At 33.7% G+C, this 20,080-nt stretch overlaps 1 protein-coding gene across 2 annotated transcripts in view; it reads right to left on the reverse strand.

Moving 5' to 3' along the window:
- Window positions 1–20,080, reverse strand: part of LOC127709708 (crossover junction endonuclease EME1-like) — a 71,903-nt gene that overhangs the window by 43,260 nt on the left and 8,563 nt on the right. For both annotated transcript variants that reach the window (XM_052215369.1, XM_052215368.1), the window contains exons 3-5: window positions 12,042–12,176; window positions 2,801–2,971; window positions 1,459–1,551 (exon numbers count right to left, since the gene is read on the reverse strand). In XM_052215369.1, coding sequence (XP_052071329.1) covers window positions 1,459–1,551; window positions 2,801–2,971; window positions 12,042–12,176 — 399 coding nt within the window. The remainder of the gene's footprint in view (window positions 1–1,458; window positions 1,552–2,800; window positions 2,972–12,041; window positions 12,177–20,080) is intronic.

Below are 20,080 nucleotides of genomic sequence, written 5' to 3' on the forward strand. Positions count from 1 at the left end.
TTCTCAAAAAATTATGAAAAGCCACGACCTTAGCAAATGTAGTTAGCTGACAAATCAAAGCCTACACAGTATACCTTCTGTAATTACACAACCATGGAAGATTCTTTATTTTGTAATGAATGAACAAAAAATTAAAAAGAAAAAAAAAATACTGCAGAAACATGCCATAATTTGTGTTTAAAAGAAACCATTAGTAAGTCACCGTCTTATACCTTAATTAGTTTGTTACCTACATGTATATTCAGATGGATATTGTTAGACATTGATTCAACATAATCAATTTGAAAGGTCATAAGTCAATCAATAAATATAACCTCTGGCTATTTGTTTTATCATAAACTATATAATGACTGTTTTTACAACAGTTATGTTTGCATGTTAAACAGGTGTTAAGCCAATTAGAGAGAGATAAATATACTCCTAGGTACATGATTTTTTTTTAAATCAATTAATTGTGATTAAAACTACATTATATTTTTTAAAAAGTCAGACTTTCTAAATCATTTCTTTAGGAAAAATAATTTTAATAAGTTGTGATCAAAATAAAAAAATAAAATTTTAACTATAGGGCTCTCTTCTTGTATCATTTTCAATGAAATACATTAAAACATAAAATTTCAATAGGTAATTAAACAAAATTTAATATTTTCCAAATATTGAATAAGGCTTTTTATCATTTTGCACATTAAATTAAACCAGACATCTAGTCCTAACGATTCCTGATAGACAAAGTATTATGAGCACTTCAGATTTATGTTTGGTTTTTCTTTATTCCCGTAACACAACAGATATTTAACTTTTACTCTTCTTTGATACTGGCTGAATTTGAAAATAGTCACTGTAGATCTCATTTGTTATTACTATAAAGCAATGTATGATAATTATGTACATATGATAGAATAAATGCATGTTCTAAATTTTCCTTTCAAAAGTAATTGAAGTAATAAATTACATTTGCCAAGTAATTGGAAAGTAATTAATTACATTGTCAAAAAAATTCAAATGTAATGTGTAATTTAATTGAAGATTTTGTAATTGTAATTGAATATAATTAATTACTTTCAAAAGTAATTGACCCCATGTCTGAACTACATACAGTACAGTTTACCGTTTATTGTCATATTCATGAATATTGATCATATAGAGTTGAAGTTCATTAAAATAAAATGATGTGTTGGACAATTTTGTTGTATGCAAATGTCAATTTGAATATTGTTATTAAATTGTATTACCTAATTATGTTGTTAAACATTGTTTGCAAGAGAGAAGAACAAGTTACTGCGATCAACCAAATTTACATTAGAGTTTTGTCTTATTTTTACGAAAGGAATTTAGTAAAGAAATACTTTAAATTCAGAAGAGCATGGCGAGGGATATTTAAATAAACAGAGTATGCTTGAAGAACTAGCATGAACAGCACGTCAAGGTAGTATTTATTGCTGCTAGATGAATAAGTACCTGTTTTGAATTTTCAACCATATGGACAAAGTCAGAAACAGGTAAAATGATTAAGGCTTCATCTTCTGTTACTTCTCTCTTCAGAGTTTCCACCTAGATAACAAAAAATGCTTACAAATCATGCAAGTGTGGGAAGTTGCTAACCTCTAATTATTTTAAACAATGGCTCATAGCAAAGCTGAAATTATTTCTTAAAAAAAAATTAATGTATTCACATGTCAAAATTGAAAGAAAAGTTTGAAAACAATTGAAGACAGCTTATACTAAAAAACATGAAACAATTCAGAACATCATTTTGAACTTTAATAAAGTTTTAAAGTACAGTACAGGTTTTAACATTTATTTATATTTACCATTGACAAACATGATTGAAGTTTGTATAAATTTCACAATAAACAGCTGCGCCATGAGCGCATGATACGCCCGTCGTCTTGTGTGTGAATTTTTATGCAATAAGCATAAATAGTTTCTGACATACGGCGTGACATGCGAAAACCCCCTTTTTTTTTTTACAAAAAACTCAATATCTCTAAAATTAAATTTTGAATCAAAACCAAAAGGTATACAGATCTTTAGATTAATATAACTAAGAAGTGTGTAAAATTTTAAGCAATAATCATAAATCGTTTTTGAGATACGGCGCGACATGTGAAAACACCCTTTAAAAAAAAAAAAATCAATATCTCAAAAAAAAAATTTTGAATCAAAACTAAAAAGTATACAGATCTTTAGGTTAATATAACTAAGAAGTGTGTAAAATTTTAAGCAATAATCATAAATCATTTTTGAGATATGGCGCGACATGTGAAAAACCCCTCCCCCTTTTTTTACAAAATACTCAATAACTCAAAAATAAAATTTTGAATCATCACCAAAAAGTATACAGATCTTAAAATTAATATAACTAAGAAGTGTGTAAAGTTTTAAGCAATAATCATAAACTGTTTTTGAGATACGGCGCGACATGTGAAAAAAAACACACACCTGTTTTAGTTACTAAGTCCCGTAACTCAAAAAGTTTTAATCTTATTTTCACCAAAAAGTATACAGATCGTTTGACCATCATAAGAAACAACTATGTTAAGTTTCATGAAATTTGGATAAGTCATTCTCAAGTTACGGTGCGACATGTTTACGCCGGACAGACAGACGGACAGACAGACGGACGGACGCCGTACATTTGTATAACATAATACGTCCCGTCAAAAATTTGACGGGCGTATAAAAAGTAAATTCGAGAGATCAAGAGAGACTGACAGGACAGAATAGACATTGGTCATCTCTTGTAGATTTGTTTTACATTCTTCAGGCTTGTTATTCATAATGTTATGTTGTTTTATACCTGTGTACCATTTTCTATCCATTCTGTCACCATTCTCTTCCATGATATAGTAAATGGAAAGCCCTGTTCCTCTGTAACACAAGGTACCTTTAATTCTTCTCCCGCTTTAAAGATGGCTGCTCCTAATCCACAATCATTTATAATGTGTGGATCTAAAACAATTTTCATAAACTGAAAAAAATAGTGTGATAGACATTTTTTGGGGCCCTTTATAGCTTACTGCTGGGTGTGAGCCAAGGCTCTGTGTTGAAGACCGTACTGTGACCTATAATGGTTTACTTTTATAAATTTTGACTTGGATGGAGAGTTGTCTCTTTGGCACTCATACCACATCTTCTTATATCTATCTAGCTAATGATTCCATTCATCCCAATATTAGAGATAGACAAACTTGCAGTTTGGTGAAAGTTTTTGCTCCATGTTGTAGGAATCAACTTTGATATGAAAAACTGTAATAAAAGCGCTATACTTTGGCTTCAGGTTTTTTAATTAATGTGTAGTGATTTTGAGTCATGAATTTAAACCACATAGATTGTATATCTTATCTTTTCAATTTTAGTTGATTAGGCCAATTTAAATTGATTGGAGGACTTTCATTCTGCCTGCCTCAATTTTTTTTATTTTAAAAAATTTACAGATTTTGTTCATTACTCTTACTGGTAACAGCTCTGATAATTTGGTTTCATACAAACTTTCCTATTGCAAAACATTGACATGGTTTTCATATTTCTTCAAGTAGTTTAAACAGAATAATTAAGTTGATCTACAATGGCAAGCTACATAGCGAGTAGGAGAGATTGATTACAGACAGGGCCTGAAATATTTGGATTACGAGTAACTAATTAGTGGTGTCAACATGGTCAAAGAACACAAATCAGGGTACGTCACAAATTTCAGTAATTAAAACAAGAGTGCACACGCTGAAATGTCTCACCTGTTTTACTGACCATTGATTTTATGTTGAAAGTCTTAAAGATAAAGGTTTCACTACAAGTATCACAATAAACTTAACATTTTTAAAGATCCATGACAATGAGGTCAAGGTCAGATAATAACTGTCACACAGACATGTACACCTTACAATTATTCCATACACAAAATATAGTTGACCAATTGCCTATGGTAATTGAAAAACAGACCAAAACACATACCTATGTCTCGCATACTGTGACAGGCAAGACAAAAACCATGGGTTCTTTATTTATACAATAACTTTGTGTCAGGAATTTTTTTTACCATAAGCCCACATGAATGATATCAAAGCACAAATATCATGGTACATATTGGTATGAAAAATTGACTGGAGTTAAGAAATCAAGTTGACCCAATTACAAACTTGTGCAATGTATTACCGGTACACTGTTTTTGATCAAATGAAATTTGAGTACAAAACATCGGCCAAAAAAACCCAACACCCTCTAACCAAGGCACTCATTAGTCATCAAACAACTTCTTCTCTTGGTTCAGTTCACGTTTAAGGAAGTTGATGCATTTTACATAAGAATCTACAAAGCATCAACCCTAGTATTTTTTCAACAAAGATTTGGTCTATGTTCCCTCTGTACTCAATATACTTGTTTTCCGTACCAATGTGTGTCGTTATTCTTGCTCTTTGGATATCATTCATGGGGGTTTATCAATCTGATGTGGATGGTTATCACTGCAAATTAGATGGCAGTGCCCATGGTGTTCTGAAACACTGCTTCATTTTATGGGCATTACAAACAGCTCAGCAAGTTAAAGAAAATTGATGAAGAGAGCATTCTTCCACATTTTTGCTACTGACTGAAAATTGGTTTCTAAGGTAATCATAATAGTGGTTGCTAATCAGAAATATTATTTCAGGATTTGGAAAAAGTTGAAAAAGTATGCAGAATTCTTATTATATAAGCTATCTTTATTATATATACTCTAACATATATGAAGAACACATTACAAAAGGGTTTCAGAGGAAGTAGAAGTTCAAAAAATTAAATCCACCCCACTTTTTCTACATCTACTAATTAATTTTAGTTGGCCTAAGAGACAAAGTAGGACAAACAATATAAAAATAAGGATATGTGGTAAGCAGGTTTTTTCTCTATAGAATCATTTCCCATTTTGTTTTCCCAGAGCCTTTAATTGCTTATCATATGCAGTATGGGATTTGCTGTTTGTTTAAGGCTATAAAGTAACCTGTACTTGTTTTCATCCCTTTCCTTTGGTCCTTGGTGGAAAGATGTCTTGTTGGCAATCAAACCACATCTCCTTATTTCTATATCTATTATCTTTCTATGCTAATTTCAAAGCCTAAAGTACAAGATTTACATTTACTACAATTATTACACCAGAGTTTTCGATATCACAATGCAAACTAGTCAAAACATTTACTAAATTTTATCATAGGTACAAGGACATCATTTGTAAATATAAATCAACATGCAGACATCTAGGGAAAGCCAACGGGGTCAAAATTCTAAATTCGTAAATTGTCAATCTGTAACTTGTAACTGTGTAATTTGAAAATGCTTAATTCGTAAATTGTCAATTTGTAACTTGTAACTGTGTAATTTGTACATTTGTGATATGTATATTTGTAATTCTTGAATTCGTGATTTGTCAATTCAACATTTGTATCATTAGGTGCTACATTTGTGATATGTTTATTTGTAATTGTAAATTGCTAAATTGTACATTTGTATTTTGTAAATTTGTAGATGTCAATTAGCATCTTTGCATTTATGTTATTTGTAAAAGCGTATTATACTTGACGTTGTAAATCGACACTTTTCTAATGCGATGATTGCAAAGTGGGTGATTTGTTCATTCAACATTTGTACATTCATTTTATGCTACATTTATAATACATTTCGTATTATGATAACAGAAGGCACCGCTGTCGAACTTTCGGGAGGTTACCAGTTTCGAAGTATAGATAACGTGGATGAAGAAAGGTGAATTATTTTACAAGTGTACCAAATACGATTGAAGTATACAAACCGTTTACGCTCTGTGTCATGGGAATTCAGGATTTACCCCTATCAGGATTCAGGAATCAATGATTTTATTTTCAGGCCACGGAAAGTTATGTTTTATTTTCTCGGGAATTCTGGATGTAGTGTATAATTTTCCAGGAATCCAGGATGACACCCCTCTGTAAACCCTGTTCTAGACTAGCTAAGAAAATATATGTCTTTTACTTACTTTTTACCCTGTTAAAACAATTACAATTGGTCCGAGTACACAGTTATTTCGTAGTGCATTTCTTTTAGACAATAAATGAAAATTAAAAAAATTCCACCTGCGCTTTCTCAATAATATTTTTACAGTGTGTTGTACTACTTTTGGGACAAATTATATCAAAATTATAGAAAACTTTATTGGCTCTAACTCTAAATATGGACAATTAAAATTGAAAAATTTCAACCATCAACATTTGGGGCTTTTAAAATTAAAATATTGCAAAAAAATAATTTTAAAATGCCCTAATATATAATATATCATGTATTAAAAGCAATAGAGTACTCATTTGATATATCAGACTTAGCATAATTATTCAAAAGTCAAATTTATATGAGCCTGTGCCTAAAAATGGAGGTTTTCCAATGAAGGGGGGCCTTACATGAATATGTAATATTCTCCAGCAATTTTGAATTTGTAAAGCTTTTTGGTTATAAATAATCCTTACATATGTATTTAATGTACTTTAAATGGAAAGAAAACTTACAAATAACATATCATATTAGTTTAAAAGGGTCTTAGGCCAAGTAAGACTGAAAATAATTTAAGGCCAATTTAGGCCGTAGCACATATTTACATATAAAAATGCATATTGAAGCTATAGGAAATAAAAATGTGTGTCTTTTCTATCATTTCTATATATTCAGGTGACATGATACAATAAATCTGAGCACAAAAAGACTCTTGCATTCAACTTTTTTTGCAGACAGTATGGTCTGATACAAAGATTTTTCACTTTTTAGTGAAAAACTTGCAGGCAATTTTAGTCTCAACAGGCATATATTTGAACCACTTGCTATCCTACAGAAGAAAAAAAAGATATTATGTGAAATGAAACAGGTACAAAAGACATTGTTAAGTGCTTTTTATACAAATTTAGTGAGGTCTTTATTATGGACTTCAACTTTTATGTACCAAGCTCCTCACATTTAACTTGATCCAAACAGGGCGTTAGACGAGGGTCATTTATACAACACATTTTGCACATCTTGTCTGAGATAATCTTCTTTTCTGTAGATTCAGAGTTCACAAATGAGTAATACAACTGGATTAAAGCATAGAAACACAAATATTGACACATGAAAACCTGTCAGATAGAAAGTCAGAATGCCACTTATGCATCAAAATTGAAAAAGCTATGAAATGCTTATTTTGACCATATAATGGCAAAATTGGTCATTTTTGCAGAAATTCTATCAAATAAAAGTTTAAATCCTTTAGTTTCATGCTATTTGACAAATTAACACCATCAAATCATTCAGGGAAGTTGCCAAAGTACAGATTCTATATTTCCTGATTTCACCTCTTAGGTCCGAGTACACAGTTATTTCGTAGTGCATTTCTTTTAAATGAAAATTAAAAAAATCCCACCTGCGTTTTCTCAATAATATTTTTACAGTGTGTTGTACTACTTTTGGGACAAATTATATCAAAATTATAGAAAAGTTCATCGGCTCTAACTCTAAATATGGACAATTTTATATTAAGGGGGTCTTGAAATCTTTTGACAGCTTCCGAAGTGCTTATTTTTAACATTTTCAGCTGGACCAAATCACTACTTTACTTTAAAATTCATGACCCAAATTTTTTAACAGTGTAATTTCATCCCCCTACTTGCTATTTGAGGCATAAAACATGGAGAAATAAATTTGGAAGGCGTATAAAACTATAGGCTCTCAAGAGCCTGTGTTGCTCACCTGATTCTACTTTGGTTTTGGAAATCATGTTAAAATAGATTAAAATCATAACAGATACCCTAATAATGAGTGAGGCCAAATTTGGTTTAATATTGGCCCAGTAATTTAATAAAAAATCCTGGTGGCCATCTTGAACAGTAAATCAGCAACAAAGTAGCAACACTTCATCAGCACCTCATAAGAAACATTTATGCCATGTTTGGTTTCATTCCATTCAGTGCACCTCTAGAAGAAGCATTTGTATGTATTTCCAATAGGGTCTTATGTTAAAGGAAGTCCCCCCGCTGGTGGCCATCATGGATAAAGGATCAGCTTCAAAGTAACAACACTTAGTCAGCACCTCATAAGGAACATTCATGCCATGTTTGGTTTCAATCCATTCAGTGGTTCTCTAAAAGAAGACATTTACATGTATTGTCCATAGGGTCCTTTGTCAAACACTGTCCCCAGCTGGTGGCCATCTTGGATGATGGATTGGCTTCAAAGTAACAACACTTGGTCAGCACTTCATAAGGAACATTCATGCCATGTTTGGTTTCATTCCATTCAGTGGTTCTCTAAAAGAAGACATTCGCATGTATTTCCCATAGGGTCCTATGTTAAACTAAGTCCCCCGCTGGCGGCCATCTTGGATTATGGATCGGCTTCAAAGTAACAACACTGGTCAGCACCTCAATAGGAATATTCATGCCATGTTTGGTTTCATTCCATTCAGTGGTTCTCTAAAAGAAGACATTCGCATGTATTTCCCATAGGGTCCTATGTTAAACTAAGTCCCCCGCTGGCGGCCATCTTGGATTATGGGTCGGCTTCAAAGTAACAACACTTGGTCAGCACCTTATAAGGAACATTCATGGCATGTTTGGTTTCATTCCATTCAGTGGTTCTCTAAAAGAAGACATTTGTAACTATTTCCCATAGGGTCCTATGTTAAACTAAGTCCCCCGTAGGCGGCCATCTTGGATTATGGATCGGCTTCAAAGTAACAACACTTGGTCAGCACCTCATAAGAAACATTCATGCTATGTTTGGTTTCATTCCATTCAGTGGTTCTCTAAAAGAAGACATTTGTATGTATTTTCCATAGGGTCCTATGTTACATTAAGTCCCCCGCTGACGGCCATCTTGGATGATGGATCGGCTTCAAAGTAACAACACTTGGTCAGCACCTCGTAAGGAACATTCATGCTATGTTTGGTTTCATTCCATTCAGTGGTCCCCTAAAAGAAGACATTTGTATGTATTTCCCATAGGGTCCTATGTTAAACTAAGTCCCCCGCTGGTGGCCATCTTGGATGATGGATCGGCTTCAAAGTAACAACACTTGGTCAGCACCTCATAAGGAACATTCATGCCATGTTTGGTTTCATTCCATTCAGTGGTTCTCTAGAAGAAGTTCAAAATGTAAAAAGTTATTGAAAACAACGGATGCCAAGTGATGAGAAAAGCTCACTTGGCCCTTTGGGCCAGGTGAGCTAAAAAATTGGCAAGTATCACACTGTTCACACTAGGGACTATATTTGTGGACAACGAAAATCAAAGGACTATAACTGTGTACTTGGACCAATTATGTTAGCTAAACAATACTTGTATCTATTTCCTGTATCCAAACTCAACTGTGTTTTTGACACATTAAAAAAACAAAACAAAAAAAAAACTGTTCTATTAACCAGCAGGACATGAAAAAGCGACCCTGTTTTGCAGCACACTCATACCACTAAAATTATAGGAAGTAACCCACCCTCCCCATCTCCAGGGGGGACCGTCCACTTAAGGCTGTGATCATGTGTATATTTGCATATTTCATACAAATTGAAATGGCATCATATTTAATGTTAATTTATTAAAATGGCAACGATGATTAGGTTGACATACATGTAGCTTCGTTTCAAATGGGTTGATATCCTTTACATTTAAACTGTATTTTGTTTATTTTAATGAGGTTAATTTCATGAAAAACCTTAAAAAATCATTCTTTTATAATAATGGTATGGCTACATGTAATTTGTCTAAATATTATTGATATTTTTGAAACTCTGCGACTGCCTACCCTGCATCCAGCACCCCAGTTCACTCAACTACCTAGGTTATATGAAATATGGTACATGTATATATATAATTTATAAATAGTGTTTCAACTTTTATTACAGTACAATAGCTATGGAAGATAACTTGCTCGTCAAAGAGATGAAATCTCTTCTTTCACGAAAAGTATCTCGCATAAAAAACTGTATACAAAGTATTCGAACATTCAATCTTGAAAGAGATATTGAGGTATCCTGGATTCCCGGAAAATTATACACTGCATCTGGAATTCCTGAAAAAATAAAACATAACTTCCCGGGTCCCGAAAAAAATTAAATCATTGATTCCTGAATCCTGATAGGGGTAAATTCTGAATTCCCGTGAAAATAAAGGTCAAATTCCGACTTCCCGAAAAAGGTCCTCCCGCCCCTCTTTACATTTTCCGAGCATTCTAGAACAGGGTTTACATTTTCTGATTGTGTCTAGAACAGGGTATGTTTTCCAATATTTTCTGTAAAGAACAGGGTATGATTTGACAAGTGTATTCGGCACAGTTATACCTAAAAGGATGGCAAGTAACCCAAACCCCATCCCCCAAATTGAGGTGTCCCCCTTCCCCCTTTTTCCTATCTGGTCACTATTTTCCCTTATAAAGAACAGTGTTAGGGTTCTTCTTCGTTTTGGTCAGACATATCAATAATAACCCTGACACAGAGTGTAAAGGTTTGTATACTTTAATATTATTGGGTACACTTGTAAAATAATTCACCTTTCATCATCCAAGTTATATATACTTCGAAACTGGTAACGTCCCGAAAGATACAGAAAGTCCGACAGCGGTGCCATCTGTTATCATTATATGAAATGCAGCATAAAATGAATGTACAAATGTCGAATGAACAAATCACCCATTTTGCAATTATCGCGTTACAAAAGTGTTGATTTAACGTCAAGTATAATACGCTTTTACAAATAACATAAAAACAAAGATTCTAATTGACATCTACAAATTTACAAAATACATATGTACAATTAAGCAATTTACAAATTACAAATAAATATATTACAAATGTAGCACCTAATGATCAAAATACAAATGTTGAATTGACAAATCACGAATTCAAGAATTACAAATATACATATCACAAATGTACAAATTACACAGTTTCAAGTTACAAATTGACAATTTATGAATTAAGCATTTTGAAATTACACAGTTACAAGTTACAAATTGACAATTTACGAATTTAGAATTTTGACCCCGTTGGCTTTCCATAGACATCTTATACGTTCAGGTATTTCACATCTAATCTTTTATGGTAATATTCTATACAAAGCGCACTTTTGTCAGGTCATTAAAGATGGCATATTTTGGTATTAATATGGGTCTTTGCATCGGAAATATACACATTTATTTTAAAACCAGTTGTTGGCATGATACGGGTTATGTTCTTCTCATATATTTTATGATGGTATGATACTATTAAAACCCCTAACGAGGAGTGATTGTGCTTGATTTTCATATGATGAAGACATAATCTTTCAATCAGTTTAATTGAGGTCTGGAGCTGGCATGTCAGTAACTGCTAGTAGTCCTTTGTTAATTTATGTATCATTGTCATTTTGCTTAGTTTCTTCTGTTACCTATTCTGACTTCTTTTAAACTAATTTTTACTGTGCATATCGCTGTGTGTTTGTTTATTCTACATTGGCTAGAGGTATAGGGGGAGGGTTGAGATCTCACAAAACATGTTTAACTTTGCCGCATTTTTGCGCCTGTCCCAAGTCAGGAGCCTCTGGCCTTTGTTAGTCTTGTATGTTTTTTTCATTTTTGTTCATTTATATGTTTCGTAGTTTAGTGTGACATCCATTTTCACTGAACTAGTACACATTTTTGTTTAGGGGCCAGCTGAAGCCCGCCTGCGGGTAAGGGATTTTCTCACAGATGTTGAAGACCCATTGGTGGACTTGATTCTGATGTAGGGTGAGCCCTGATTTGTGGAAAGTATTTAAAAGATGAAAAGTTTGTGTTTTGCCGCATTCAGCACTGTTTGCTATATCGTGGCTCCCAGTTTTTATTGGTAGAGGAACTAGGGGAGTACCCAGAGAGAACCACCCACTTTCACCAAGAAAACTGGCAATCCTAGTCAAAACCTCAGTGTTGGCAGACTAGTGATACTGTAGATGAACTACTTAGACCACTCTGCCAACAAGGCCCCAAAGATGATAAGAAGATTACATTTCTAAATAATTATTTTCATACTTCATTTGTACATATTATTTTCAAGTGGCTCCCATACCTCTAATGATTGATTCCAAGCCCCCATTTGTTTCTTTCTTTCTCCTTGTATTTTTCTAATTTGAACATTCTTTTTCTTTTCAAGCTGGACTTTCTCCCGTTCTAATTTCTTCTGTTCAGCAAATTCTTTTTTCAACTGAAAAGAATTAACATCCATAGATTAACTAAGAGCTTAAAACTTTCTATCTGTTTATCAATGTTTACTGTATATTAATACTGTACAAAGTATAAACATATATAAAAGAAACATTTTACAAACTATGCTATAAATAAATGCTTTTGCTTATAATGTCAGATTTCAGTGGTAGATATTTGAATTGGTTGTTGTTAAAGGCTTTCATAATTTAAAAACTCTGGGAGAGGTTAGAGCACATGCCAAAATGTGTTTACATCTTGTCCATCATTTTAGACTATACGGTGATCTCTAGAAGTTTAAATTTGTTGATTGTTTAAATATATATATGTAGGACTCTGAACTGTGATGGTCACGCTGATGTGCGATGGTTTAATGCTGAAGTGTGTGTTTGATCACGACGTAGTTCGATGGTGGCATTGCGACGCTAAATTGTAGATAGCTAAGCCGAAGTGCGATGGGGGTTACGCTGAAGTGCAATGGATCATATTTTCAATGTTTTTCATGTTCACATCTCAAACATGTCAAAGTAGAAGTCAACTTTTTTTTTTAGTAGCTTTTCGGTTTTTTTTATGTAAAATATCGAGAGTATAACCTGTTCAGATCAAAACAGTCATGATAAATAGTCGCTGGATTTTCAGTCCTCAATGTGACGGTGTAGTGTACATTATACTTTGTAAAAAGCTTCGACAAAAAAAAGCACTTGGTCATACAATCATTCAGAAATTGATGCTACATACAAAAGTTATTTTCCTTTAAAACCATTACCAACTTCAACATGTTCAATGACTGAAAAAAATGTGGTAGTTATTTGAAATGCAAATACTTTTTGGTTTAGTCAAGGCAAAACAAGTGAAAAATCTATACAGCTGCTGTGAATCAGGACAAGGAATAAAATAGATCACATATGTTTTTTACTGCAACTGGAGAAAATATTGATCGTTTGGAAATTTATTTAATAAAAATTTCAAGCTCTCATAATAGTTGAACATCTATAAATTTTAAACTAGCCATTATGCATCTTATAGACCATCGCACATCAGCGAAAGGACCATCACACTTAGGCGCAGACCATCGCACTTCAACGTCCCCATCACACATCAGAGTCCTACATATATATTACTGGCTTTGGCCAAAAAATCAAATGCTTAAGGATTTCTAGCCAAAGAACTATCGGATCAAAAGGTGAAATGTCTCGCCTACTTTACTAACCACGATCCATTTTATGTTGCAAGTTTTTAAAACAAAGGTTTATACTACAAGTATCACATAAACTTAAATATTATCAATAATTGATGGCAAATGAGGTCAAGGTCAGATATAACCTGCCAAACAGACATGTACACCTTACAATACATTCAATATATCGTGTTCTATTTACTATAGTATCCAAGAAACAGACCAAACCATGAAAACTTAACATTGACCAATGAACCATGATAATGAGGTCAAGGTCAGATGACACCTTACAGTTATTCCATGCACCTAATATAGTTAACCTAATGCTTATAGTATATAATAAACAGACTGAACCAGGATTATTCAACTGACCAATGAACCATGAAAATTAGGTCAGGGTCAAAACAAACTGTGCCAGACTGACATATGTATGTACAACTAAATATCATTCTATACACCACATTTAGTTGACATATAATACTGCTTATAGTATGTGAGAAGATGAACTTACTATGGAAACTTATCATTGACCAATGAGCCATGAAAATGAGGTTAAGGGCAGATGATACCTGCCAGACAGACTTACTGTGTTACAATCATTCCATACACCAAATATAGTTGATCAATAGCACGCATAGTATCTCAACAAGACCAATACTGGATGTGAACCTGTAATGCTGCATGCAACTGATTGAGTAACAATTTTACTGAAGGGTAACTGATTATTCATGATCACATTCATTGAAGCCAAGAAAACTTTGACAAAAATTTCCTTGTACATTAATGAGTGTTGTAAATTTCAAACTATTGGCAAACAGGAAATAGCTGCAATGCGGATGTTAAATTTGCTAACCACAACTCATGATGATTTTCAATCTGCAACACTGTATCATGGAGCGACACCAGATATTGCTACTAGCTGAAGCAGAGAGAGGTTGTAAGATTTTGTAATCACAAGTAAGAATTCCAATTTTTTATGCATTTGTTATTATTGAAAGTGTCTAAAGGTTTGTATAATGGTATGTTGGGAATTGACCTCTTCTCCAAATCATTTAGGAATGTTAGACATCAGTGTAAATTAAATCTGGAGATAAAACTGCATCTAGTACCGGAAAAAAGATCAAGAAAAGAAGCTTCTAAAAATTGGATATTTTTTCCTTTTTTTCAAATATGACCCACTGTTAATACACAAGACCATAATTTTCATAATTTGTCTTTAAAAGTTATGTGAATCACAAAAACAAAGTTTCGTTAATGTACGGCAACTTGTGTGTTGCATGTACAGCAGCTTGGATTTACAACCTCTCTCCACTTCGGCTAGTTCCAAGATCCGATGTCGCTCCCATACTGTGTCCAAACCAAATATAAAATCATTCCCTTCCATACTGGTACAATGAGTGTTGTAAAATTTCCAATTATCAGCAAACAGGAAGAAGCTGCATGGTAGAAATTAAATTTGCTTACCGGTGTCGTATTGTATTTTGAACCCCCTGAAAAATGAACCCGGGGTCAAAATACCATATGGAAAATTGACCCCGGGGTCATTATACTGCATGGTATTTTGACCCCGGGGTCATTTTTTACATATGGTATTTTGAACCCCACCATGGAAAATTGAACCCCCCCTGTTTTAGATAAATACTATTGCAGATTATCTAATTTACAATTTGTTGGCTATCATTTTTTTTTAATTGGAGGTTTTTAGTAGGGGGTTCAATATACCACAGGGGGGTCAAAATACCATGGCTAAGTAAAATACAATCTACTTATTGGAGTATTATTACTATGTAAAGGAGCTAAAATAGCTAGAATTTTGAAATTGGAGGTGCAAAGGGGGGGGGTTCAATATACCATGGCAGGGGGGTCAAAATACCATGGTTAAGTAAAATTTTCAAAACATCTTTTCAAGCATGTAAAATACATACAAACTACTTATTGGAGTATTATTACTATGTTAATGAGTTATTCTCATCAGGGGAGTATCCAACTCAGTGGAGTCAAGGGTATATTTATCCTATTCATAACTAGAGGCTCTCAAGAGCCTGTGTCGCTCACCTGACTCTACTTTGGTTTTAGAAATCATGTAAAGATAGATAAAAATCATAACTGATACTCAAATAATGATTGAGGCCAAATTTGGATTAATATTGGTCCCGTTATTTAATAAAATATCCTGGTGGCCATCTGGAACAGTAAATCGGCAACAAAGTAGCAACACTTGGTCAGCACTTCATAAGGAACATTCATGCCATGTTTGGTTTCATTCCATTCAGTGGTACTCTAAAAGAAGACATTTGTATGTATTTCCCCTAGGGTCCTATGTTAAACTAAGCCCCCCCCCCCCCTAGCGGCCATCTTGGATGATGGATCGACTGCAAAGTAACAACACTTGGTCAGCACCTCATAAGGAACATTCATGCCATGTTTGGTTCCATTCCATTCAGTGGTTCTCTAAAAGAAGACAATTGTATGTATTTCCCGTAGTGTCCTATGTTAAACTAAGTCCCCTGCTGTCGGCCATCTTGGATGATGGACCGACTGCAAAGTAACAACACTTGGTCAGCACTTCATTAGGAAAGTTCATGCCATGTTTGGTTTCATTCCATTCAGTGGTTCTCTAAAAGAAGACATTTGTATGTATTTCCCATAGGGTCCTATGTTAAACTAAGTCCCCCTCTGGCGGCCATCTTGGATGATGGACCGACTGCAAAGTTACAACACTTGGTCAGCACCTTGTAAGGAACATTCATGCTATGTTTTATTTCATTCCATTCAGTAGTTCTCTAAAAGAAGTCATTTGTATGCATTTCCAATAGGTCCTATGTTAAACTAAGTCCCTCACTGGCGGCCATTTTGGATGATGGAACAGCTACAAAGTAACAACACTTGGTCAGCACCTCCTAATGAACATTCATGCTATGTTTTGTTTCATTCCATTCAGTGCTTCTCTAAAAGAAGTCATTTGTATGCATTTCCAATAGGTCCTATGTTAAACTAAGTCCCTCACTGGCGGCCATTTTGGATGATGGAACAGCTACAAAGTAACAACACTTGGTCAGCACCTTGTAAGGAACATTCATGCTATGTTTTGTTACATTCCATTCAGTGGTTCTCTAAAAGAAGTCATTTGTATGCATTTCCCATAGGGTCCTATGTTAAACTAAGTCCCCCGCTGGCGGCCATCTTGGATGATGGATCAGCTACAAAGTAACAACACTTGGTCATCACCTCCTAATGAACATTCATGCTATGTTTTGTTTCATTCCATTCAGTGGTTCTCTAAAAGAAGTCATTTGTATGCATTTCCCGTAGGGTCCTATGTTCAACTAAGTCCTTCACTGGCGGCCATTATGGATAATGGAACAGCTACAAAGTAACAACACTTGGTCAGCACCTCCTAATGAACATTCATGCTATGTTTTGTTTCATTCCATTCAGTGGTTCTCTAAAAGAAGTCATTTGTATGCATTTCCCATAGGGTCCTATGTTAAACTCAGTCCCTCACTGGCGGCCATTTTGGATGATGGAACAGCTACAAAGTAACAACACTTAGTCAGCACCTTGTAAGGAACATTCATGCTATGTTTTGTTACATTCCATTCAGTGGTTCTCTAAAAGAAGTCATTTGTATGCATTTCCCATAGGGTCCTATGTTAAACTAAGTCCCCCGCTGGCGCCCATCTTGGATGATGGATCGGCTACAAAGTAACAACACTTGGTCAGCACCTCCTAATGAACATTCATGCTATGTTTTGTTTCATTCCATTCAGTGGTTCTCTAAAAGAAGTCATTTGTATGCATTTCCTGTAGGGTCCTATGTTAAACTAAGTCCTTCACTGGCGGCCATTTTGGATGATGGAACAGCTACAAAGTAACAACACTTGGTCAGCACCTTGTAAGGAACATTCATGCTATGTTTTGTTCCATTCCATTCAGTGGTTCTCTAAAAGAAGTCATTTGTATGCATTTCCCATGTATGTTTGGGGGTTCAATATACCGCAGGGGGGTCAAAATACCATGGCTAAGTAAAATTTTATTATTTTTTACATGTATTGTATATGAGGGCCTCAGGGAAGATTAGTAATTGTAACTAACTGTGTTTACCCTCTTTAAATAAAGAATTTATTATTATTATTATTATTATGTATTTAACATGCTGGAAAAGATGTTTTGAAAATTTCACTTACCCATGGTATTTTGACCCCCTTGCGGTATATTGAACCCTCTACTATAGACCTCTAATTTAAAAAAGTCTAGCTATTCTAACTCATTAACAAAGTAATAATACTCCAATAAGTATAGTTTGTATGATTTTACATGCTTGAAAAGATGTTTTAAAAATTTCACTTAGCCATGGTATTTTGACCCCCCTGCGGTATACTGAACCCCCTACTATAGACCTCTAATTTAAAAAAAAGTCTAGCTATTCTAACTCATTAACATAGTAATAATACTCCAATAAGTAGTTTGTATGTATTTAACATGCTGGAAAAGATATTGTGAAAATTTTACTTAGCCGTGGTATTTTGACCCCCCCTGCAGTATATTGAACCCCCAACTATAGACCTATAATTAAAAAAATTTTAACTATTCTAACTCCTTAATATAGTAATAATTCTCCAATAAGTAGTTTGTACGTATCTAACATGCTGGAAAAGATGTGTTGAAAATTTTACTTAGCCATGGTATTTTGACCCCCCTGCGGTATATTGAACCCCCTACTATAGACCTCTAATTTAAAAAAAGTCTAGCAATTCTTACTCATTAACATAGTAATAATATTCCAAAAAGTAGTTTGTATGTATTTTAAATGCTTGAAAAGATGTTTTGAAAATTTCACTTAGCCATGGTATTTTGACCCCCCTGCGGTATATTGAACCCCCTACTATAGACCTCTAATTTCAAAAATTCTAGCTATCCTAAACTCATTAACTTAGTAATAATACTCCAATAAGTAGTTTGTATGTATTTTACATGCTTGAAAAGATGTTTATAAAAATTTAATTAAGTTATGGTATTTTGACCCCCCTGCGGTATATTGAACCCCCTACTATAGACCTCTAATTTAAAAAAGTCTAGCTATTCTAACTCATTAACATAGTAATAATACTCCAATAAGTATAGTTTGTATGATTTTACATGCTTGAAAAGATGTTTTAAAAATTTCACTTAGCCATGGTATTTTGACCCCCCTGCGGTATACTGAACCCCCTACTATAGACCTCTAATTTAAAAAAAAGTCTAGCTATTCTAACTCATTAACATAGTAATAATACTCCAATAAGTAGTTTGTATGTATTTAACATGCTGGAAAAGATATTGTGAAAATTTTACTTAGCCGTGGTATTTTGACCCCCCCTGCAGTATATTGAACCCCCAACTATAGACCTATAATTAAAAAAATGTTAACTATTCTAACTCCTTAATATAGTAATAATTCTCCAATAAGTAGTTTGTATGTATCTAACATGCTGGAAAAGATGTGTTGAAAATTTTACTTAGCCATGGTATTTTGACCCCCCTGCGGTATATTGAACCCCCTACTATAGACCTCTAATTTAAAAAAAGTCTAGCAATTCTTACTCATTAACATAGTAATAATATTCCAAAAAGTAGTTTGTATGTATTTTAAATGCTTGAAAAGATGTTTTGAAAATTTCACTTAGCCATGGTATTTTGACCCCCCTGCGGTATATTGAACCCCCTACTATAGACCTCTAATTTCAAAAATTCTAGCTATCCTAAACTCATTAACTTAGTAATAATACTCCAATAAGTAGTTTGTATGTATTTTACATGCTTGAAAAGATGTTTATAAAAATTTAATTAAGTTATGGTATTTTGACCCCCCTGCCATGGTATGTTGAACCCCCCCCAATTTACACCTCAAATTTCAAAATTCTAGCTATTGTAACTCATTTAAATTGTTATAATACTCCCATTATAAGAAGTTTGTATGTATTTAACATGCTGGAAAAGATGTTTTGAAAATTTTACTTTTGAAATTTAACTGACCCATGGTACTTTGACCCCCTCCCCCTTTTTCACCATGGAAAATTAAAACTACCCTTATATATACATTTGTATATGTTATAATTTCAAATAATTAAAGTGTTCAAGCTACATTGTCTAGTTATAATGCCTCAAGAAGTTTTTGAATGAATTTTGTTGGTAAAGACTTCATGGACTTCAGAGCACTTATACCTGTATACCAAGCAAAGATATTTCTTTTAACCAATCATGGAAAATTGACCTCCCCTTCTTGTATGAATGATTTTTAATCTATGGCAAGCTTTAGAATAATGTATAATGTTCTAATAATCATCTAAAATGAAAAAAACAGGGGGGTTCAATTTACCATGGGGGGTCAATTTTCCATACAGGGGGGATTCAATTTACCATGGGGGGGTTCAATTTACCATAGCGGTATTTTGACCCCGGGGTCAATTTACCATGGGGTTCAAAATACCATACCCCGGCTAGAACTCAAAATTATGAAGCTGCCAGCCAAATATTAAAACATTCTCTTCTATAGAAGGCAAGAAAAGTTTGATGAAAATTTTCCTTGTACAATGAGTGTTGTAAATTTCAAACTATCGGAAAACAGGAAGAGATCTGCATGACAGATGTAAAAATTGCTTACCCACTACAACTAAATATCATGAAGCTGAAGACTAAATGTAAAATCTTTCCCTTTCATAGGGGCCCAGAAAAATTTGATAAAAGTT

The sequence above is a fragment of the Mytilus californianus genome, unplaced genomic scaffold (genome assembly GCF_021869535.1).
Source record: "Mytilus californianus isolate M0D057914Y unplaced genomic scaffold, xbMytCali1.0.p SCAF_7, whole genome shotgun sequence".
NCBI classification, from domain to species: domain Eukaryota; kingdom Metazoa; phylum Mollusca; class Bivalvia; order Mytilida; family Mytilidae; genus Mytilus; species Mytilus californianus.